The following is an 18,077-nucleotide window of genomic DNA, read 5'->3' on the forward strand; positions in this document are numbered from 1 at the left end:
CATAAATGACTGTCCTCAGTGGAGCAATTTTAGATACTCCCTAATCAGATGACACCCTTGTCACTCTGTACTCCTAATTAAGGCCAAAATGGTGCCACTAAAAGGTTCTGGATTAGAAAAAAATAGATCTCTCCAACCCTCATCTTTGCATTCTTAAACTGTCTTGGTGGCTTCCTTCAATGTGCTTCCAAGATATGAGTGAATGCTAGAGAAATTGCAGGGGAGTCCAAAGGGCTGCGCTTCTATGGCTCAGTTTTATTTAATACCTGCGACACAATTTTCAAAATTTTTTAAAAAGAGCTGGGCGTGGTGGTACATGCCTTTAATCCCACCACTCGGGGCACAGGTACTAGGATCGCTGTGAGTTCAAGGCCATTCTGAGACATACATACATGGTGAGTTCCAGGTCAGTCTGAGCTAGAGTGAGACATACCTCGAAAAACCAAAATAATAATAATAAAAAAGAAAACATTAAAATGTTAACATTCTGTTTAAGCAGTTCCAAGAAACAGCACTGAGGCTCTTGTAGGGAAAATAGCTGATGAGGTGAAAAGTCAGTTCTGGTCTAGTTCTCCAAAAAACTGTTCATGCCTAAAACAATTCTGTGAGCACACTGACCCAATTCTACTTAGTTAAGAGCATTCACTGCTGTGCAGAAGTCAAGTTAGTCACAGCAACTGTCTGGCATAAAAGTACATCAGTCCAGATTCCTTCCTCCTCACTGTGTATAAGGGGAAATCAGTCCAGTCCCCTCCCTCCTCCCAGTGTATAAGAGGAGAGTCCTGCAGTCTCCTCCCTCCTCCCAGTGTGTAAGAGGAGAGTCAGTGCAGTCCCCTCCCTCCTCACAAGTTTGTAAGAGGAGAGTCAGTGCAGTCTCCTCCCTCCTCACAAGTGTGTAAGAGGAGAGTCCTGCAGTCTCCTCCCTCCTCACATTTGTAGGAGGAGAATCAGTCTAGTCACTTCCCTCTTCACAGCTTATAAAGAGTGTTTATAAAGATTGTCTTCAGGCTGGGGAGATGGCTTAGCGGTTAAGCACTTGCCTGTGAAGCCAGAGGACCCCGGTTTGAGACTGGATTTCCCAGGACTCAGGTTAGCCAGATGTACAAGGGGGTGCACATGTCTGGAGTTCGTCTGCAGTGGCTGGAGGCCCTGGCATGCCCATTCTGTCCATCTGCCTCTTTCTCTTTCTGTCACTCTCAAATAAATTTAAAAAAAAGATTGTCTGAAAACACACCAGGATTTCAGGTAAATAATTACAATGCAAGCAAATGTCTGATTAATTCTAGGGCTTGTACAATGAAAAAGGGTTTGAAATACTTGTGAAGACAATCTTCATTCCTTCTTTAGACCAGTTATCTGGGCCAAAACCATCTGGCCACAAAAGGAAATCCAGTCAACACTATCATCTTTGGAGGTACAAGAAAGGAATTTATCCTTTACCTCTTGCCATTAGCTGGAAAGGCTGCTGGGTCCCAGCATATCCTTCCAGAGTTGAGAGAGAAGCCAGGCACAGTGGAGCATGCCTTTAATCCCAGCACATGGATGGCAGAGGTAGGAGGATTGTTGAAATTTGCAGCCAGTCTGGGTAGAGTGAGACCTTACCTTGAAAAAAAAAAAAAAAACAAAAAGAAAGAAAAATTCCTAATTATTTCATTGCTTTTTTAAATTTTATTTTTCACCATTTTATTGTGCTCATAATGGATTTTTTCCAAATCATTTTCTGATTAATTTTCATGTTCTTCATTCATAGTGTACAGAAATACAGTTGAAAGCTGGGAGTGGTAGCATACACCTTTAACACCAGCATTAGGGAGACAGAGGTAGGAGGTTTGCTGTGAATTTGAGGCCATCCTGAGACTACATAGTGGATTCCAGGTCAGCCTGGGTTACAGTGAGCCCCTACCTGGTGGTGCACTCCCTTAATCCCAGCATTCAGGAGGCAGAGGTAGGAGGGTCGTGGAGAGTACAAGGCCACCTTGAGACTAAACAGTAAATTCTAGAACAGCCTGGGCTAGAGTGAGACCCTACCTTGAAAAACCAAAACAAACAAACAAAACAACCCAAAACAAAAAGTCTGCAACTGAGAGAAACTCATTAGAAAACTGGAGAAATTCCAAATAGAGATCAGACGGAGACAAGAGGAAATACAGCTAGGGTGACAGGCAGGAGTTGTACCCCAAAAGAATTTGAAGCCTTTGAAGGAAGTTGGCTCCTCTCCCAAGAGCAACATATCAAAACACATGACGGGTAATCTCTCAGGCTGCATTATGGCTGACAAGCAGGACCAGCAAAAGGGAAGTCAGGGAGACCAGTCAGGAGGCTCCTGTAGGCAAGCGATACCAAGCCCCTGCAGTCACCGCAGTACTGATATCCCCAGTCCTGCAAAGTTCCACTTGCTTACACAAAGAAGCTAATGTCAGGGCTGGGGCCATGGCTCACAGGTTAAAGTTGCTTGGTTGCAAAGCCTGCTGGCCTGGGTTTGATTCCCCAGTATCCAAGTCACCATGAACTGGCCTCAAACTCAAAACTATTCTCCTACCTTCACCTGAGTGCTGGGGTTAAAGACGTGCCATCACCACCAGCAAAGCTATCATTCTTGACTCCATACCATCCTAGTGCTGGAATTTTGTTTTGTTTTATCAAGGTAGGATCTCACTGTAGCCCAGCCTGGCCTCAGGGTGGCCTACAACTCCCTCCTACCTCCTACCCCTGCCTCCCAAGTACTGGGATTAAAGGCCTGTGTCACTAAGCCCATCTTGGAACTTTTAATTTAATTTAATTTATTTTTGAGAAAGAGGGAGAGAGACAGAGACAGACAAGAGAGCAGACAGCCAGGGCTTGCTCTTACTACAAACTCCAGACACAGGCATCTGGCTTTTCCCAGGTACTGGGGAATGGAACCCGGAGGTCAGGGTTTACAAGCAAGCACCTTTAACTGCTGAGCCATCTCTGAGCTCAACAGACATTTTTGTTTTCTTTTATAAATTCTGAGGATTTAAAAAATTTATTTATTTTATTAGCGGGAGAGAAAGAAATAGAGGCAAATAGAGAGAATGGGCACACTAGGGCCTTCAGCCGCTCCAAACGAACTCCAGATGCATGCGCCACCTTCTGCCTCTAGTTTATTTGGGTCCTGGGGAATTGAACCTGGGTCCTCCAGCTTTTCAGGCAAGCGCCTTAACCACTAGACCATCCTCTGGCCCACTAAGGAATCCTAACCCCCTTCAGGGGACCCGCCATCTTGTTTGTAGTCCGCAAAGGACTGCGACTCCCGGCATCCCTCGCGGCGGCACTCCGCTTCTCCCCACCCTCATGTAGACACACGCACACAACAAATCCCGTCGTACCCTTGGGCGGCCGAGCCGGGAGTGGAGGGTTCTAGAAGGCGTGACGTGGGAACTGAGCGGCCGGAGAGAGAGGGGAGGAGAGGAGAGGAGAGGAGGCGGGCTCGTGGTTGTGGGGCCGTCGCTGTGGCGGCGGACGGCTGGGGTCGCGGACGCGGCCTCTTGGTCTCGTCCACCATGGCTACGCTCGGCCGACCGTTCAGCGGCCTCCCCTTGAGCGGTAGCCCGGACTTCCTGCAGCCGCCCGGCCTGCCGGGTCGGGCCTTCCCGCCGGGAACCGAGCTGGGCCAGCGGCCGGGACTCCGCGGCGCGACGGGCGGCCCTGGCGGGAAAGCGGCGCGCGGACGGTGAGCAGCGGGGCGGGCGGGCAGGCGGGCTCGAGAACCTCCCGCCCGCGTCCGCGGAGGCGTTAACTGTCCGCGACCCCCTCCCCCAAGCGCGGGCGGGCGGGCGGGCGTCCCCATCTCCCACCTTCCTCCGCCTCCTCGGGTCCCTGCTGAGCGCTGGCAAGGATGCTGAGAGCCCCCGGGTCCCCCGCGGCCCGTCCTCCCTAATCCAGCGCCCCACTGCCTTGACCCACAATGACAACTTTGGACCTCAGTGTCCGTGGGTATGATGTTGGTGGGGGGGGGGGCGAGGGCCACACACATCACCCAGCTGACCCTGTAACCCGTCCCGCGGATGGAGCCACGATTTTTGTTTTTTAAATTTTATTACTATTCCTATTTTTGGTTATTCGAGGTAGGATTTCACTCAAGCCCAGGTTGACCGTGGAATTCCAGTGTCGTCTCAGGGTGTCCTCGAACTCACCGTAGAGCCAGGGTTTTTAAAAGCAAGGAATACGGGGACGGGGGGGGGGGGGATGCTGAAAGTTCCTGTCTCCCTTGACTGGCTTTCTGCTTTGTTTCCAACAGTGCTGCCATTCACTGTAGAAAGAAACACAAGCGGGAGGCGGACGATGATGAGTAAGTTTCAGGAGCCTCTTTCACTCGCTTGGTCACTGTTAATTTAACGCATGTGTGTACCATAAGCTGGTTTATGCCTTTTTTTTTTCTTGTGGGGGATGGAGTTTCCAAATAGGGTTTTGCTGTAGCCTAGGCTGACCTGGAGTTCACTCTGTAGGCTCAGGGTAGCCTCGAACTCACAGCAATCCCCTTACCTCTTTCAATTTAGTGCTAGGATTAAAGGTGTAAACGGGTGGTGCACGCCTTTAATCGCAGCTCTTGGGAGGCAGAGGTAGGGGGATCACAGTGAGTTTGAGGCCTCCCTGAGACTACAGAGTGAATTAATTTCAAGTCAGCCTGGGCTAGAGAGACCCTACTTCGAAAAAAGCGAAAACAAACAACAACAAAAAGGCGTAAACGCGGCCTAAGCTGTTTGTTTTTCATGTGTCTGACCACATAAGTAATAATATTTACTCATTTGCAAGCAGAGAGAAAGAATGGGAGCACCAGGGCGACTTGCCATTCATTGTAAACAAACTCCAGATGTGTGCCTTACTTTGTATTTTCTGCATTTGGCTTTATGTGGGTCCTGGGGAATCAAACCTTGGTCCTTTGGCTTTGCAGGCAAGTGCCTTAACCAATAAGCCATCTCTCCAGCCTTCTATTTATCTTTTTAATATTTTACTATTATTTTTGGTTTTTCGAGGTAAGGTCTCACTCTGGCCCATACTGACCTGGAATTCACTATGGAGTCTCAGGCTGGCCTGGAACTCACAGTGATCCTCCTACCTCAGCTTCCCAGGTACTGGGATTAAAGCGTGAGCCACCACTTTAGGCAGAGTTGAGACCAGGCTGACCTAAAATTTGCTGTGAGATCTCAGGGTGGCCTCAAACTCACGGTAATCCTTCCGGGATTTATTTATTTTTGAGGTAGGTTCTCACTCTAGCTCAGGCTGACCTGGAACACTGTGTAGTCTCTTAGGGTGGCCTTGAACTCACAGCGATCCTCCTACCTCTGCCTCCCTAGTGCTGGGATTAAAGGTGTGCACCACCACACCCTATTTACCTCCTGGGATTTTTTTTTCCCTTTATCCTTTTGTTTGTTTTTGTTTTTAAGGTAGGGTCTCACTCTAGGCCAGGTTGATCTGGAGCTCACCTCAACTCCCTGATAGCCTGCTATCTCTGTCTCCTGACTGCTGGGATTAAAGGCATGTGCCACCACACCCAGCAGCCTATGACATTTTGATGGGGACCAAGAAATCATTTGTAACTAACTGTTCTTGTAGTACTTAACTCCCATGTGGGGAGGCATGTCTGGGGATAGAGCAGTGACAGAATATGGCTTGGGCAGGATGGCTGCTTTCTTGGCTTCCTGCTTGATCTTTCCAGAGCCATGTAAGAGTGATCTTTTTGTTTTGTTTTTTGAGGTAGGGTTTGACTCTAGCCTAGGCTGACCTGGAATTTACTATGTAGTCTTAGGGCGATCTTCATACCTCTGCCTCCCAAGTGCTGGGATTAAAGGCATGTACCACCACATCTGGCAAGAATTACTTGTTTGTGTTGTTTTCCAGGTAAGGTTTCACTGTCTCTCAGGTTGACCTGGAAGTCTGTAGTCATAGGCTCTCTTCAAACTCACAGAGATCTTCCTACCTCTGCATCCAGTATACTGGGATTACAGGCGTTTGCTACCACGCCCAGAAGAGTGATTTAGAGTCTCACTTTGGACTCATTAAAATTGGGGTCTGGAGAGATGACTTAGCAGTTAAGGAGCTTGCCAGCAAAGACAAAAGACCCAGGTTTGATTCCCCAGTACCCACTTAAAGCCAGATGTAAAAAGTGGAGCATGTGTTTGGAGTTCATTTGCAGTGGCTAAAGGACCTGATGTGCCCATCCCCCCACCCCTATCTGCCTCTCTCAAAATAAAATATAAAAAATGTAAAATTGAGGCTGGAAGGTTAAGGAGCTTACCTGCAAAGCTAAAGGATCCAGGTTCCTCAGTAACTACGTAAAGCAGGATGCACAAGGTTACACATGTGTCTGGAGTTCTTTTGCAGTGGCTAGAGGCCTGGGCATGCCAATTCTATCTGCCTCTTTGTTTTTCTTTCTCTCTCTCCCTCTCTCAAATAATTATAAAGTAAAATCTAGCCAAGCTAACCAACTAAGCTTAAAAAGTAGTGAATTTTTGGGCTGGAAAGATGGCTTAGTAGTTAAGGTACTTGCCTGCAGCCTGCAAAGCCAAAGAACCAAGGTTCAACTCCCCAGGACTGACATAAGCCAGATTCACAAGGTAGAGTTCATTTGCAGTGGCTGGAGGTCCTGGTGCACCCATTCTCTATCTGCCCCTTCTGTCTCTATTGCTCTCTGTGTGTGTCTCAAAAAAAAAAAAAAAAATATATATATATATTTTAAGTAGTAAATTCTGCCTCCCCCTCTGCCTCTTTCTCTCAAATAAGTTCAAATATAATTCTTAAAAAGGAGTAATGAAGCTGGGCGTGGTGGCACACGCCTTTAATCCCAGCCCCCGGGAGGCAGAGGTAGGAGGATCACTGTGAGTTCGAGGCCACCCTGAGACTGCATAGAGAATTCCAGGTCAGCCTGAGCTAAAGTGAGACCCTACCTCGTAAAAAAAAAAAAAAAAAGTAATGAAGAAAACATCTCGAGCCGGGCGTGGTGGCGCACGCCTTTAATCCCAGCACTTGGGAGGCAGAGGTAGGAGGATCTCCGAGAGTTTGAGGCCACCTGAGACTACATAGTGAATTCCAGGTCAGCCTGAGCCAGAGTGAGACCCTACCTCGAAAAACCAAAAAAAAAAAAAAAACCCATCTCAGAGGCTATAAATGATAAGGAAAAAGTGCATGATTTTCTATCTTACAACCATATATTGTCCAAAAAATACAGACTTTACATTGAAGAACTTGACTGGAAATGATAAAAATAAATTATAATTACAGATTAGGATGACATATTTCATCCATATTATTTGGGCTTTTGTTGAATTTCCTCCCGCTTTTTTCCAGGTGTCCAATAAGGAAGAAACGACTCACTGAAGCAGAGCTGTGTGCTGCAGAATGGGCTCTCTGTACACACCAGACTGTAGAAAGTCATGGCGTGAATCCATGCCCTAGTGGCCTTTCTGTACCTGGGATGTTAGATGCTGTTTGTGAAGAAATGGATCAGACAACCGGAGAGGCACAGTGTGAAGTTGCCCGGAGGAGGCTACAGGAGATTGAGGACAGGTAACAGGGACCACCCACTGGCTGGCATGCTACACTGTGCAGCACCTCTCCTGTCAGCTGTCATAGTTCCTCATAGTTGAGACCTTGCTCTCCTGTCAGATGCTCATGGTGACACCTCGTCTTCATTTAGTCTGTCATAAAGACTATGCAGATGAAGATATTAAAACAGGCATCTCAGATGTTCACTTGAGTTCTCAGAGAACTAAGGTGTTTTCACTGACAATTTGTGCATTTTAATTTGGGTTTATGAGCACTCTATTGGATTCATTCTTCATATTTGACTGTTTTGGAACTTACTGTTCAGCGAAATGTTGAACAACCCTTTTATACGCTTCTTCCGCCTCACTCAACCTTTCACTGTCCCGCCTTTGCTTTTGTACATTTAATACAAGAACATACAGCATCTTGACTCAAATAAGTTTTCCTTAATTTATTTAGAATAATTGACGAAGATGAAGAAGTTGAAACTGACAGAAATGTGAACCACCTCCCCAGTCTTGTCCTTTCTGATACCATGAAAACAGGCTTGAAGAGGGAGTTTGATGGAGGCTTTACAAAGAAGATGATTGAGTCCATGTAAGTTGCAATATATGTGTGTATATGTGTGTGTGTGTGTATACATATGTAACATTTACGTTTAGTTAAGATATAGGAAGGGGGCTGGAGAGATGGCTTAGCGGTTAAGCGCTTGCCTGTGAAGCCTAAGGACCCCGGTTCGAGGCTCGATTCTCCAGGACCCACATTAGCCAGATGCACAAGGGGGCGCATGCGTCTGGAGTTTGTTTGCAGTGGCTGGAGGCCCTGACGCGCCCATTCTCCCTCCCTCTCTCTCCCTCTCTCTCCCTCTCTCTCTCTCTCTCTCTCTCTCTCTCTCTCTGTCACTCTCAAATAAATAAATAAAAGTTTAAAAAAAAATAAAAGGCATGTGCCACCATGGCTGGCCCTTGTCTTTAAAAAAAAAAATATATATATATATATAGGAAGGAAGATGGGCATGATGGTGCACACATTTTTTATCCCAGCACTCGGGAGGCAGAGATAGGAGGATCACTGAGTTCAGGGCTACCCTGAGACTACATAGTGAGTTCCAGGTCAGCCTGGGCTAGAGTGAGACCCTACCTTATAAAACCAAACAAAAAAAAAAAAAAAGGAAAGGAAAAGAAAAGAAAAGAAAAAGCTAGAATTGGTACTCAGTTGAGAGTAAGTTTCAGATACTTGAGGTCTCTGGACAGAAATCCCAGTGATACCAAGGAGCTTGCGTTATTGGCTTTCGGACATATAGAAGTGATTTGTGCTCAGAGGTTTAGCTGCTACTTGGTGTTATATCACAAAGGTTTGCAATGAGTTCATAATTAACCACATACCCCTGAAGGTGAGTAAATAGTCTGACCTGGTATATGTAGGTTAGATTGCCCTCCAGTTTAAAAGGCACTTCCTGCTCTTGGTGGTTTTCCACAAGACAGGATTTGGGAAGTTCTTCATTGTATCATAGTTTTGCTTATTGATACCAGAGCCCAGAAGCTTCACAAACCCAGAGGAGAGGTTTTTTTTTGTTTTGTTTTAATGTGTTGAGGGGAGGGCCACTCCAGGATTTATGTGGGCAGCTAAAAAATTGAACTTGGGCTTGCAGACTTGGTAAGCAGGCATCTCTTTTTTGTTTTTTGCACCACACCCAGCTTTTTGTTATTGATGTTTTGCAGTACGGTTTCATGTGACATATGTCACCACTCCATCTAAAGGTGGGAAGAATATATGATTGTGTGGGGGGGGCTAACCCTTTGGGCTTAACTGCAAAGCATTATGTTTTGTCACAGTTTGTCTGGAAAGATGGCTCAGCTATTAAAAGGCACTTGCTTGCAACATCTACCTGCCTGTGTTCAACTTTCAAGCCACCCTTGCAAGCAGGATGGAAAAAGTGGCCCAAATATCTGTGGCCATGGCATTCCTATTTTCATTCTCTTTCTCCCTTTCCCCAGTTAAAAACACAAACACACACTTCATAACTGGGGCTGGAGAGAGAGCTCAGCAGTTAAGGAGGTTGCCTGCAAAACCTACAGACCCAAGTTTGATTCCCCAGTTCCCACGTAAAGCCAGATACATAAAGTAGCATATACATCAGGGGTTAGTTTGCAGTGGCTGGAGGACCAAGCATGTTCATTCTCTCTGTGTCTCTGCTTGCAAAAAAAAAAAAAAAAAAAACTTTACTAAGCAAGTTATCTGAAATGATTTAATATTATGGTCCAATATTTTATTTTTACTTACAATCATCATCTACATGCCTAGGGACAGGGTTAGCTTAAGTGGTAGAATACTTTCTTAGTATGTACCCTTGGTTTGATCCCTGGTACCACAAAACCAAACAAAAAACAACTTACAACTGGACATGGTAGCAAATGAAAGAGGTAGGATTACTGTGAATGCCAGGTCAGCCTGGACTAGAGTGAGACGCTACCTTGAAAAACTAAAAAAATGAAAAACAAAATGATAACATTGGGCTTGGGATCTCATTTAGTATGTGGGGCATGTGCCCCAGGTCTCATCTCAGTACTAAAAAGAAAAAATAAAAACGCGGAAATTGTAGCATTGTTTTTCACATTGGCTGTTTGTATTGCTATTTACTGCATCAGTGCAACTAATTGGTCAGTTTGGTTAAAAATGGGATAGAAGGGTGGAGAGTGATCACTGGTTAAAGATGCTTGTTTGAAAAGCCTGCAGGCCCAGATTCTATTCCCTAGTACCCATTTTAAACCAGAGCACAAAGTGGCACAGGTGGCACATGCATCTGGGGTTCATTTGCAGAGTTGGGAGGCCCTGGCCTACTCATTGATTCATTCTCTCTGTCCTCCTCCCCCCCCCCCCCCCGTCTCTATCAAATATCTTTAAAATATATATATATATAGCATAGAAGCCAGGCATTGTGGTTCACACTTTAATCCCTGTACTTGGAAGGCAGAGGTAAGAGGGTCACCATGAATTCAAGGTCACCCTGAGACTACATGGTAGATTCTAGGTCAGTCTGGGCTAGAGGAAAACTCTACTTTAAAAAAAGCTGGGCATGGCGTGCACGCCTTTAATCCGGGCACTGGGGAGGCAGAGGTAGGAGGGTCACAGTGAGCTCAAGGCCATCCTGAGTCTTTAGTGAATTCCAAGTCAGGCTAGAGGAAGACCCTACCTGGAAAAACAAAACAAAAAAAGGCATAGAAGCTGGGCGTGGTGGCACACATCTTAAAATTCCAAGACTCCAGGAGGCTGAAATAGGACCACCATGAGTTCAGGTCCAGCCTGGGCTACAAGAGCCAGTTCCAGGTTAGCCTGGGCTAGGATGAGACCCTGCATTAAATACATATACAACAACAACCAACAGTGTAGAGGGTGTTTTTTGTTTTAGGGGTTTTTAAAATTTTATTTAGAGAATGGATGGGTGTCAGGTCCTCTAGTCACTGCAGACAAACTCCTGATGCTTGTGCCACCTTGTGCATCTGGCTTACTTGGGTACTGGTACATGGATCCTTAGGGTTTGTAAGCAAATGCCTTAACCACTAAGTCATCTCCAGCCCTTTAAAAAAAATATTTATTTAGAGGGATTCTTTATGGTTTTTCAAGGTAGAGTCTCACTCTAGCCCAGACTGACCTGGAATTTACTGTGTAGTCTCAGCATGGCCTCCAACTCATAGTGATCCTGCTACCTCTGTCTCCTGAGTTCTGGAATTAAAGGGTGTGAGCCACCCCCCATGCTTTCTTTTCTTTAATGTGTTTTACTTATTTATTTGCAAAAGAGAGAAAGAAAAAGAAGCAGATACAGACAGAGAATGGGTACTCTAGGGCCTCTAGCCACTGCATACGAACTCCAGACGCATGCATCACCTTGTGCATCTGGCTTACATGGGTACTGGAAAATCGGATCTGGGTCCTTAGGCTTCGTAGGCAAGTACCTCAAGTGCTAAGCCATCTCTCCAGCCCTTATTTGTTTAAGTTAAAATCTGTATTTTGTATCTTAGGAGCTGTCCTTCCATGGAGCTTGTCCTCTGGAAACCTCTTCCTGAACTTCTCCCTGATAAGCCAAAGCCGTCATCCAATGCCAAGAACTACGTGGGAGGAAGAGAGCGCCAAAGGAAACCTCCAGTTGCCAGTGCTGCCTTCCTGCAGAGAACTGAACTGTTCTTGGAACCTCGGCAAACAGAGGTGCCTCCGTACAATAGTCTGGAGACAGCTGCTAGCTCCGAAGAAGACATGGAGCTCTAGAACCCAGTTTCTGCTGGTTGAGAAGGCTCCTCTGTTCAGTAGTGAGCCCACCTGCGTAGTAGAGTATAGGGACTTGAAAGTTTTATGAAACGGGTGTAATTTTTCCACCTGTGATTTGGGGTGGGACTCTCAATTTTGGGTAGCCATTTATTGACTTCAACTTTTTGCCAAGGAAGCTTATGTCAAGGGAAAAAGTAAGGTTTTTTTTAACAGGTTTATTCCAGGAATGGTAGATCATAGCCTCTTCAGAGGCAGTTATAGAAGCAGTATGTGTATGGGTGACTAAGTCAACTGTCACATTGTCTAAGCCATTCATATACATGGAGAATATTCTTGAGTTTAAAAAGATTAAGAAAGAGTGCCCCTTAATGCCACTGTACCCTGACAAGTAAGTCACGGCTTTTGCTGACAATTTGAGCTGTTGTGACTGTCCATGATGATAAGGAAGCAGGAGAGAAGGAGGAAGTTGCTTTAATTAAGCCTCATGCTACGAACTAGAAGAGGCCTTAGAACTTGCATATTAGTTGTCAGTTCAACATAGCTGTATTGATTAATCAGCTGTATTGTCTCCCTTTGGTAATAGATACGTTCAGTTGTTCAATGATGTTTACAACTCAGTTAACTTTAAGTGATAGTTAAGAGATTGTGAGGTAACCCCTCTGAAACTGTCTGTGGGAGAAGTGTCTTAATTAATCCTAAGAAACTGTTGTGCCAGCTAAACCCAGCATTAATAACTCCTGGAGTTAAACAAGGGAAGATGGTTCTTGTGTTAGCAAATTGAGTTTTAAAATACTAGTTTTGAAACACTGGATGATGAACTGAATACATAGGCAAGTGACTTTAGAATTTCCTAAAGTAGCTCATAGGTCTTGTGCAGTAAGGCCAAAAGTTAGTGGAAAGCAGCTTCTTGCCAGCAGGAGACCTTTATCTTGAGTACCTAAACCAGGCTCAAGGTGTCCTTTGAGAATAACCAGGGTTAAAGTTTTTAATTTCTCAGGAAGAGCTCTTCAGTGTGGCAAGGAAGCACAGCACAAGGTAACATGACAGTTCTTTTGTTCCTGAAATCAGACTGGCTCTTTATCAGCCAGCAGACCACCCTAATTCAGTTGTTATTTTCCAGAGTTCCCCTTTGTAGGAAAAAAAGAATGGTTTATGCTTTAGGGGTGAATGTTTAGAAACCAGCTTCCAGGCAGGAAATGAAACCCATTCTGAAATCCCTCCCCTTGTCACAGGTGGCTTAGAAGTCAGCAGTCTATTAATTAGACTGTTCCTTCTCTTGCCTGTTGTTCCTGCCCTCTCTATTTCTGTCTGGATAGTCAGGAAAGATTTAATGTTTAATATTTAAACAAAATATTTATGTCTATACAATAAAATTATTCAAACTTCAAACCAGTTAGAAATCAGCTGAAAGCTGCTTCATCTCGGACTCAGAGGTGAATGGAAACTGCTCTGTGGAAATGGGCAAATGTTTGATTCATGTCGTTTCAAAAACTCCTGGTAAAATTCATTGTCTATGGGACCAACTTGTACAGTTTGTAGCCTTAAAAGAAGTCTATGTGCAGAAAAGTCCTAGTATAGCTCAGAAACTGGACAGGGGATTGCCAGAGTTTGGAGTTCGTCCCAGTGTGAGAGGACAGGAGGGTGGCAACTCTCCAAAGGAGCCCCCAAACACTCTAGGACTGGCTTCTGTAGGACTGTAGGCCTCCGAGGAAAGGTCTAAAACAAGGATGCTTGGCAAATACAGGAGAGAACTAGGATTCTGCTAGCTAAAATCCAAGCAGAACTTTTTGCAGGAGTTCTTACCCGACATGATCATTACTTCTACAGGAAAGTGGAGGGAGGGCTAACGCTCCTCTCTGGACTTCATCTTCTTGCACATGTTTGTACACAGTTGTCCTCATCCCTGTGGTGCTCACTCATCCGCGCCGTTTCACAGCCCAGTGCCTCTGCGTTCCTTTTCCCTTTAGCATAAGGCTTCTGCTTTTGCCTTAAGGTTTCCCTAGGGAATTCACAGGTCTTCATTTTGTACAGTTTTTACGGCATGGATCAAACATTGGCTTGTGCTAATGTGTAAAGATAAGCAATTATCTAAAGCAGGTGAGCTTTAAATGAACAAGTGGCTTTTTCTGAGTTTCAATAAGGGTGTGTATATGATTTTTTGGTTAGCTGGCTGGCTGGTTGGTTGGTTTTGTTTTCAAGATGAGGTAAATCCAATTTTCACACTTACGAGTCAGTTAAAAAATAACTATTCATTCTTGAAAGGGTAAAATGCAAAAGTTAGCAGGGCATGGTGACACACGCCTTTAATCCCAGCACAGAGGCAGAGGTAGGAGGATCTCTGTGAGTTCAAGGCCAGCCTGGCACTACATAGTGAATTCCAGGTCAGCCTGGGCTAGAGCAAGACTCTACCTCGAAAAAAAGTATAAGTTAGAAAAATAACTAGGATAGAGTCTAGAGCCAAGGGAAAAATATTTACTAGTAGGTTTGTTATTTTGGATCTGGAACCTTGTTCTTGTATAATAACAGGAAAGGTGAAGTACTAGGAAAGTTCTGGAAGATGCTGTCAGTTTCACTTTAAAATGAGAATCTGGTATTTCTGTATTACCATTTTCAATAAAATTTCTCAGCTGTTTTAGTCTTTTTGAGGTATTTGTATTCCCGTACTTAAGTAAATGAAATTGATATTTGTTTACCTTTAAGTTGTAATCGGAGCAACATTTCTACTAGTAAAGGACTTAGATTTATCCTGAAAGAGTGACTGTTGTTCAAAAGTAATGTTACTGAGGTGAACACAGGCCAACTGTGTTTGCCTTTGTAAATAGCCCATAGCATGCTTGCCACTGAGTCTTCACAACTGTTCCATTGCAGGGTTGAAAAGTTTTGGAGTCCATGGCAGTGGTGAGGAGAGGCTCAGCAGTTAAAGACAAGCCTACCAAGCTACCCATATAAAGCCACATGCAAAATGTGTCAAGTGTCTGGTATTCCATTTGCAGTGGCAAGAGACTTGGTGCGTGTGCACGTGTACATGAATGCATAATTTTTTTTTTCAAATGTGAAGTAGGGGCTGGGGAGATGGCTTAGCACTTAAAAGCACTTGCTTACAAAGCTTATGGACCCAGGTTCAATTCCCTAGTACCCATATAAAGGCAGATGCACAAAGTGGCATATGAATCTGGAGTTCATTTGCATCCGCTGGAAGCCCTGGTGGACCCATTCTCTCTCAGTTGTTTTTAAATGGTGGGGGGACCGTCTGTAATAGGTACAAGGCTGTTCCTTGTTACAAGCTGGCTGGTCCCATGGGGCAGCAGTGCTCCCTGCATACGAACTATTATTTAGTAAATGGAACCCTGACTTCTAGGCAGGGGGAGTTATCTGTGGGTTTTGGTTACAGAAAGCAAAAAAATACTGTTGTGTTTTAAGCAAACAGTAGCTGAAGGTCATCTAACGTGCAGGTTTGGGAGCAAAAGCTGAAGCAGCAGTATAATCTAGCTCCCGTTGTGGCCGTTAGGAGTCACAAGAGCAAATCAGGCAGGCATGGTGCACACAACGGTGATTAATCCTAGCACTTGGGAAGTGGAGATGAGCAGACTCAGTTCCGAAACAAGTTCCAGGCCAACCTGGGCTACATGAAGCTTTTGCCTTAAAAAAAAAAAAAAAAAAGGCCGGATGTCTGGTATACACCCTTAATCCCAGCACCGGGGAGGCAAAAAGGTAGGAGAGTCACCATGATTTCAAGGTCACCTTGAGACTACATAGTGAATCCCAGGTCAGCCTAGGCTAGCGTAAGACCCTACCTTGAAAAACCAAAAGAAAAGAAAACTTTTTAGGAAACTATGTTTAACCTAATAGTTTAAACACTTTACACCAGCTTTTGCGCACACTGCTCCAATAAAGCACTAATAGAAATGCAGGGCAGGTGTGTGTCCGTGCTAGGCTAAGGGAAGCGAACAGGCACTGCTCACACCTGATTTCAGCATGAAACTACCCTTTGCGCCTAATTCAGGTCTGTCTTTGCTTTTGTGGGGGTGGGGAGTTTTAGTCCTAAACAGTTGATTTGGTGTTTCAGTATGAAAATGTTCCTGAATACCAGGTGTTTGCTCGAAACTGAGACAATATGCAATTTTCACCCATCTGTGAGGGAAATGAAAACCCTGGTAATCCACAGGCTATGTCCATGTTACCCTGTTAGTACAGCTGCCTCTCTGATGTGATGCTACTGAATGTGAATGACTACTTCCAAATGCATTTCTAACCACATCCGCCCCTGAATAGTCCCTAAACAAGTTCTTGGCCATTAAGAAAGATAATTTTCAGTCTTGGGACACCTGGAGGTGGTCCCTAGTAAACAACAGAAACTCAGCTGAAGCAAGCTTGCATTGCTGAGCACTAGGTTTGGATTCGGATTTAGTGGCTGCATCTTAGCCTCACTTGCCTACAAGTGTGCGTTTTGTTTGTTTTTATCTGTGAGGAGAGAGAATGAGCATGCCAGGACCTCCAGCCACTGCAAACAACTCCAGATGCATGCACCACCTTGTACATCTGGCTTATGTGAGTCCTAGGGAATCAAACCTGTGTTCTTTGGCTTTGCAGTTAAGTACCTTGTATCTCTACAACATTTTTTGGGGGGTGAGGGGGGAGGAAGGGGCCCAAGGTAGAGTTTCACTCTAGCTCAGGCTGACTTGGAATTCACTATGTAGTCTCTGGGTGACCTTGAACTCACAGTGATCTTCTACCTCTGCCTCCCAAGTGCCAAAATTAAATGTATGCTCCAAACTGGGCATGGTGGTGCACGGGTGCCAGAGATAGATAGGAGGATCCAGAGATAGAGGATTGCCATGAGTTTAAGGCCACCCTTAGACTACCATAGTGAATTCCAAGGTCAGCCTGAGCTAGAGTGAGACCCTACCTAGAAAAACAAAATAAATGCTCCACCATGTAGTTTTTTTTTTTGTTTGTTTTTGAGGTAGGGTTTCACTGTAACCCAGGTTGACCTGAAACTCACTATGTAGTCTCAGAACTCAAGGCAGTTCTCCTACCTCTGCTTCCCAAGTGCTGGGATCAAAGGCATGCACCATCACACCTGGCTCCCCTGCAGTTTTTTTGAGGCAGGCTCCCACTCTAGCCCAGGCTAAGGTAGCTAATAACAGAAGTCCTTTACTATCTTTGAGTCCCAAGGAAGAAAAGGAATCATGAAGGACTGCTAAAGTTTGGGGAGGTGTATCTCTAGGGCCCTCATGCATGCTAGATAAGCACTCTTTACCACTGAGGCCCAATCTTCAGATATTATTATCCCTCCTTACAGATGAGGGTTGTGATTTATATGTGGTTACCTTGCTCAGAGTTGAAACGGGAGGAGTGTTGAATTCCCTGAAAATGGCCAAAGAATTTGGACATTTGATGGCATATCATTAACATGCATAAGGTGGTATAGAGGGTCTAGAGAGATGGCTCAGCCATTAAGATACTTGCCTGCAAAACCAAACGACCTCCGGGCTTGGTGGTATGCCTTTAATCCCAGCACTCTGGTAAGCAGAGGTAGGATCGCCATGAGTTCAAGGCCAGCCTGAAAATACATAGTGAATTCCAGGTCAGCCTGAGCTACAGATCCTACCTCAAAATCCAAAAAGAAAAAAACCCTAATGACCCAAGTTTGATTCCCTAGTACCCATGAAAAGCCAGATAGTTCTTTCTCTTTCTCCCTCTCAAATAAGTATAAAAAATAAAATTTAAAAAAAAAAAAAGGGCTGGAGAGATGATTTAGCAGTTAAGTGCTTGCCTGTGAAGCTTAAGGACCCAGGTTCGATTTCCCAATTTCGAAGCCCGGTTCGAGGTTCCCCAGGACCCATGTTAGCCAGATGCACAGCAGTTGGCCGAAGGCCCTGGCACGCCCATTCATTTTCTCTCTCCCTCTTTCCCTCTCTAAAAAAATTTTTTTTAAAAGCCAGGTAGATGCACAAAATGGTATATACATCTGTAGATTGTTTGCAGCAGCTAGAAAGCCTGATGTGCCCATTCTGTGCTTGCAAATATATACTTAGAAAAAGGGCTGGAGAAATGGCTTAGCAGTTAAGGCACTTGCCTGTGAAGCCTAAGGACCCAGGTTCGATTTCCCAGGACCCACATAGGCCAGATGCATCTGGACTTAGTCTGCAGTGGCTAGAAGCCTAAGTGGACCCATTCTCTCTCTGTCTCAAAAAAGAAAAAGGTATACAGCAGAACAGTATAGTTCTGCCACTTGGTGGCTGTGAATACTGATCAACTATGTTGGAAAAGCTATCTCAGAAAGGAGGAAACACTTGGTCATTTTAAAA

General features: G+C 45.0%; 1 protein-coding gene and 1 non-coding gene across 2 annotated transcripts; both read left to right on the top strand.

Moving 5' to 3' along the window:
- The first annotated feature begins 145 nt into the window (after window positions 1-145).
- On the top strand, window positions 146-280 carry LOC123454370. Its single transcript, XR_006633336.1, has one exon. It is a non-coding gene; the product is annotated as a small nucleolar RNA SNORA14 (small nucleolar RNA).
- Window positions 281-3,175: 2,895 nt separating this feature from the next.
- On the top strand, window positions 3,176-14,401 carry Ccdc117 (coiled-coil domain containing 117). The gene is made up of 5 exons (XM_045132934.1): window positions 3,176-3,691; window positions 4,259-4,309; window positions 7,306-7,524; window positions 7,963-8,100; window positions 11,523-14,401. The coding sequence occupies exons 1-5, from the start codon at window positions 3,522-3,524 to the stop codon at window positions 11,764-11,766; spliced, it is 822 nt and encodes a 273-aa protein (XP_044988869.1). The 5' UTR covers window positions 3,176-3,521; the 3' UTR covers window positions 11,767-14,401.
- The last annotated feature ends 3,676 nt before the right edge of the window (window positions 14,402-18,077 follow it).

The sequence above is a fragment of the Jaculus jaculus genome, chromosome 13, assembly GCF_020740685.1.
Source record: "Jaculus jaculus isolate mJacJac1 chromosome 13, mJacJac1.mat.Y.cur, whole genome shotgun sequence".
NCBI classification, from domain to species: domain Eukaryota; kingdom Metazoa; phylum Chordata; class Mammalia; order Rodentia; family Dipodidae; genus Jaculus; species Jaculus jaculus.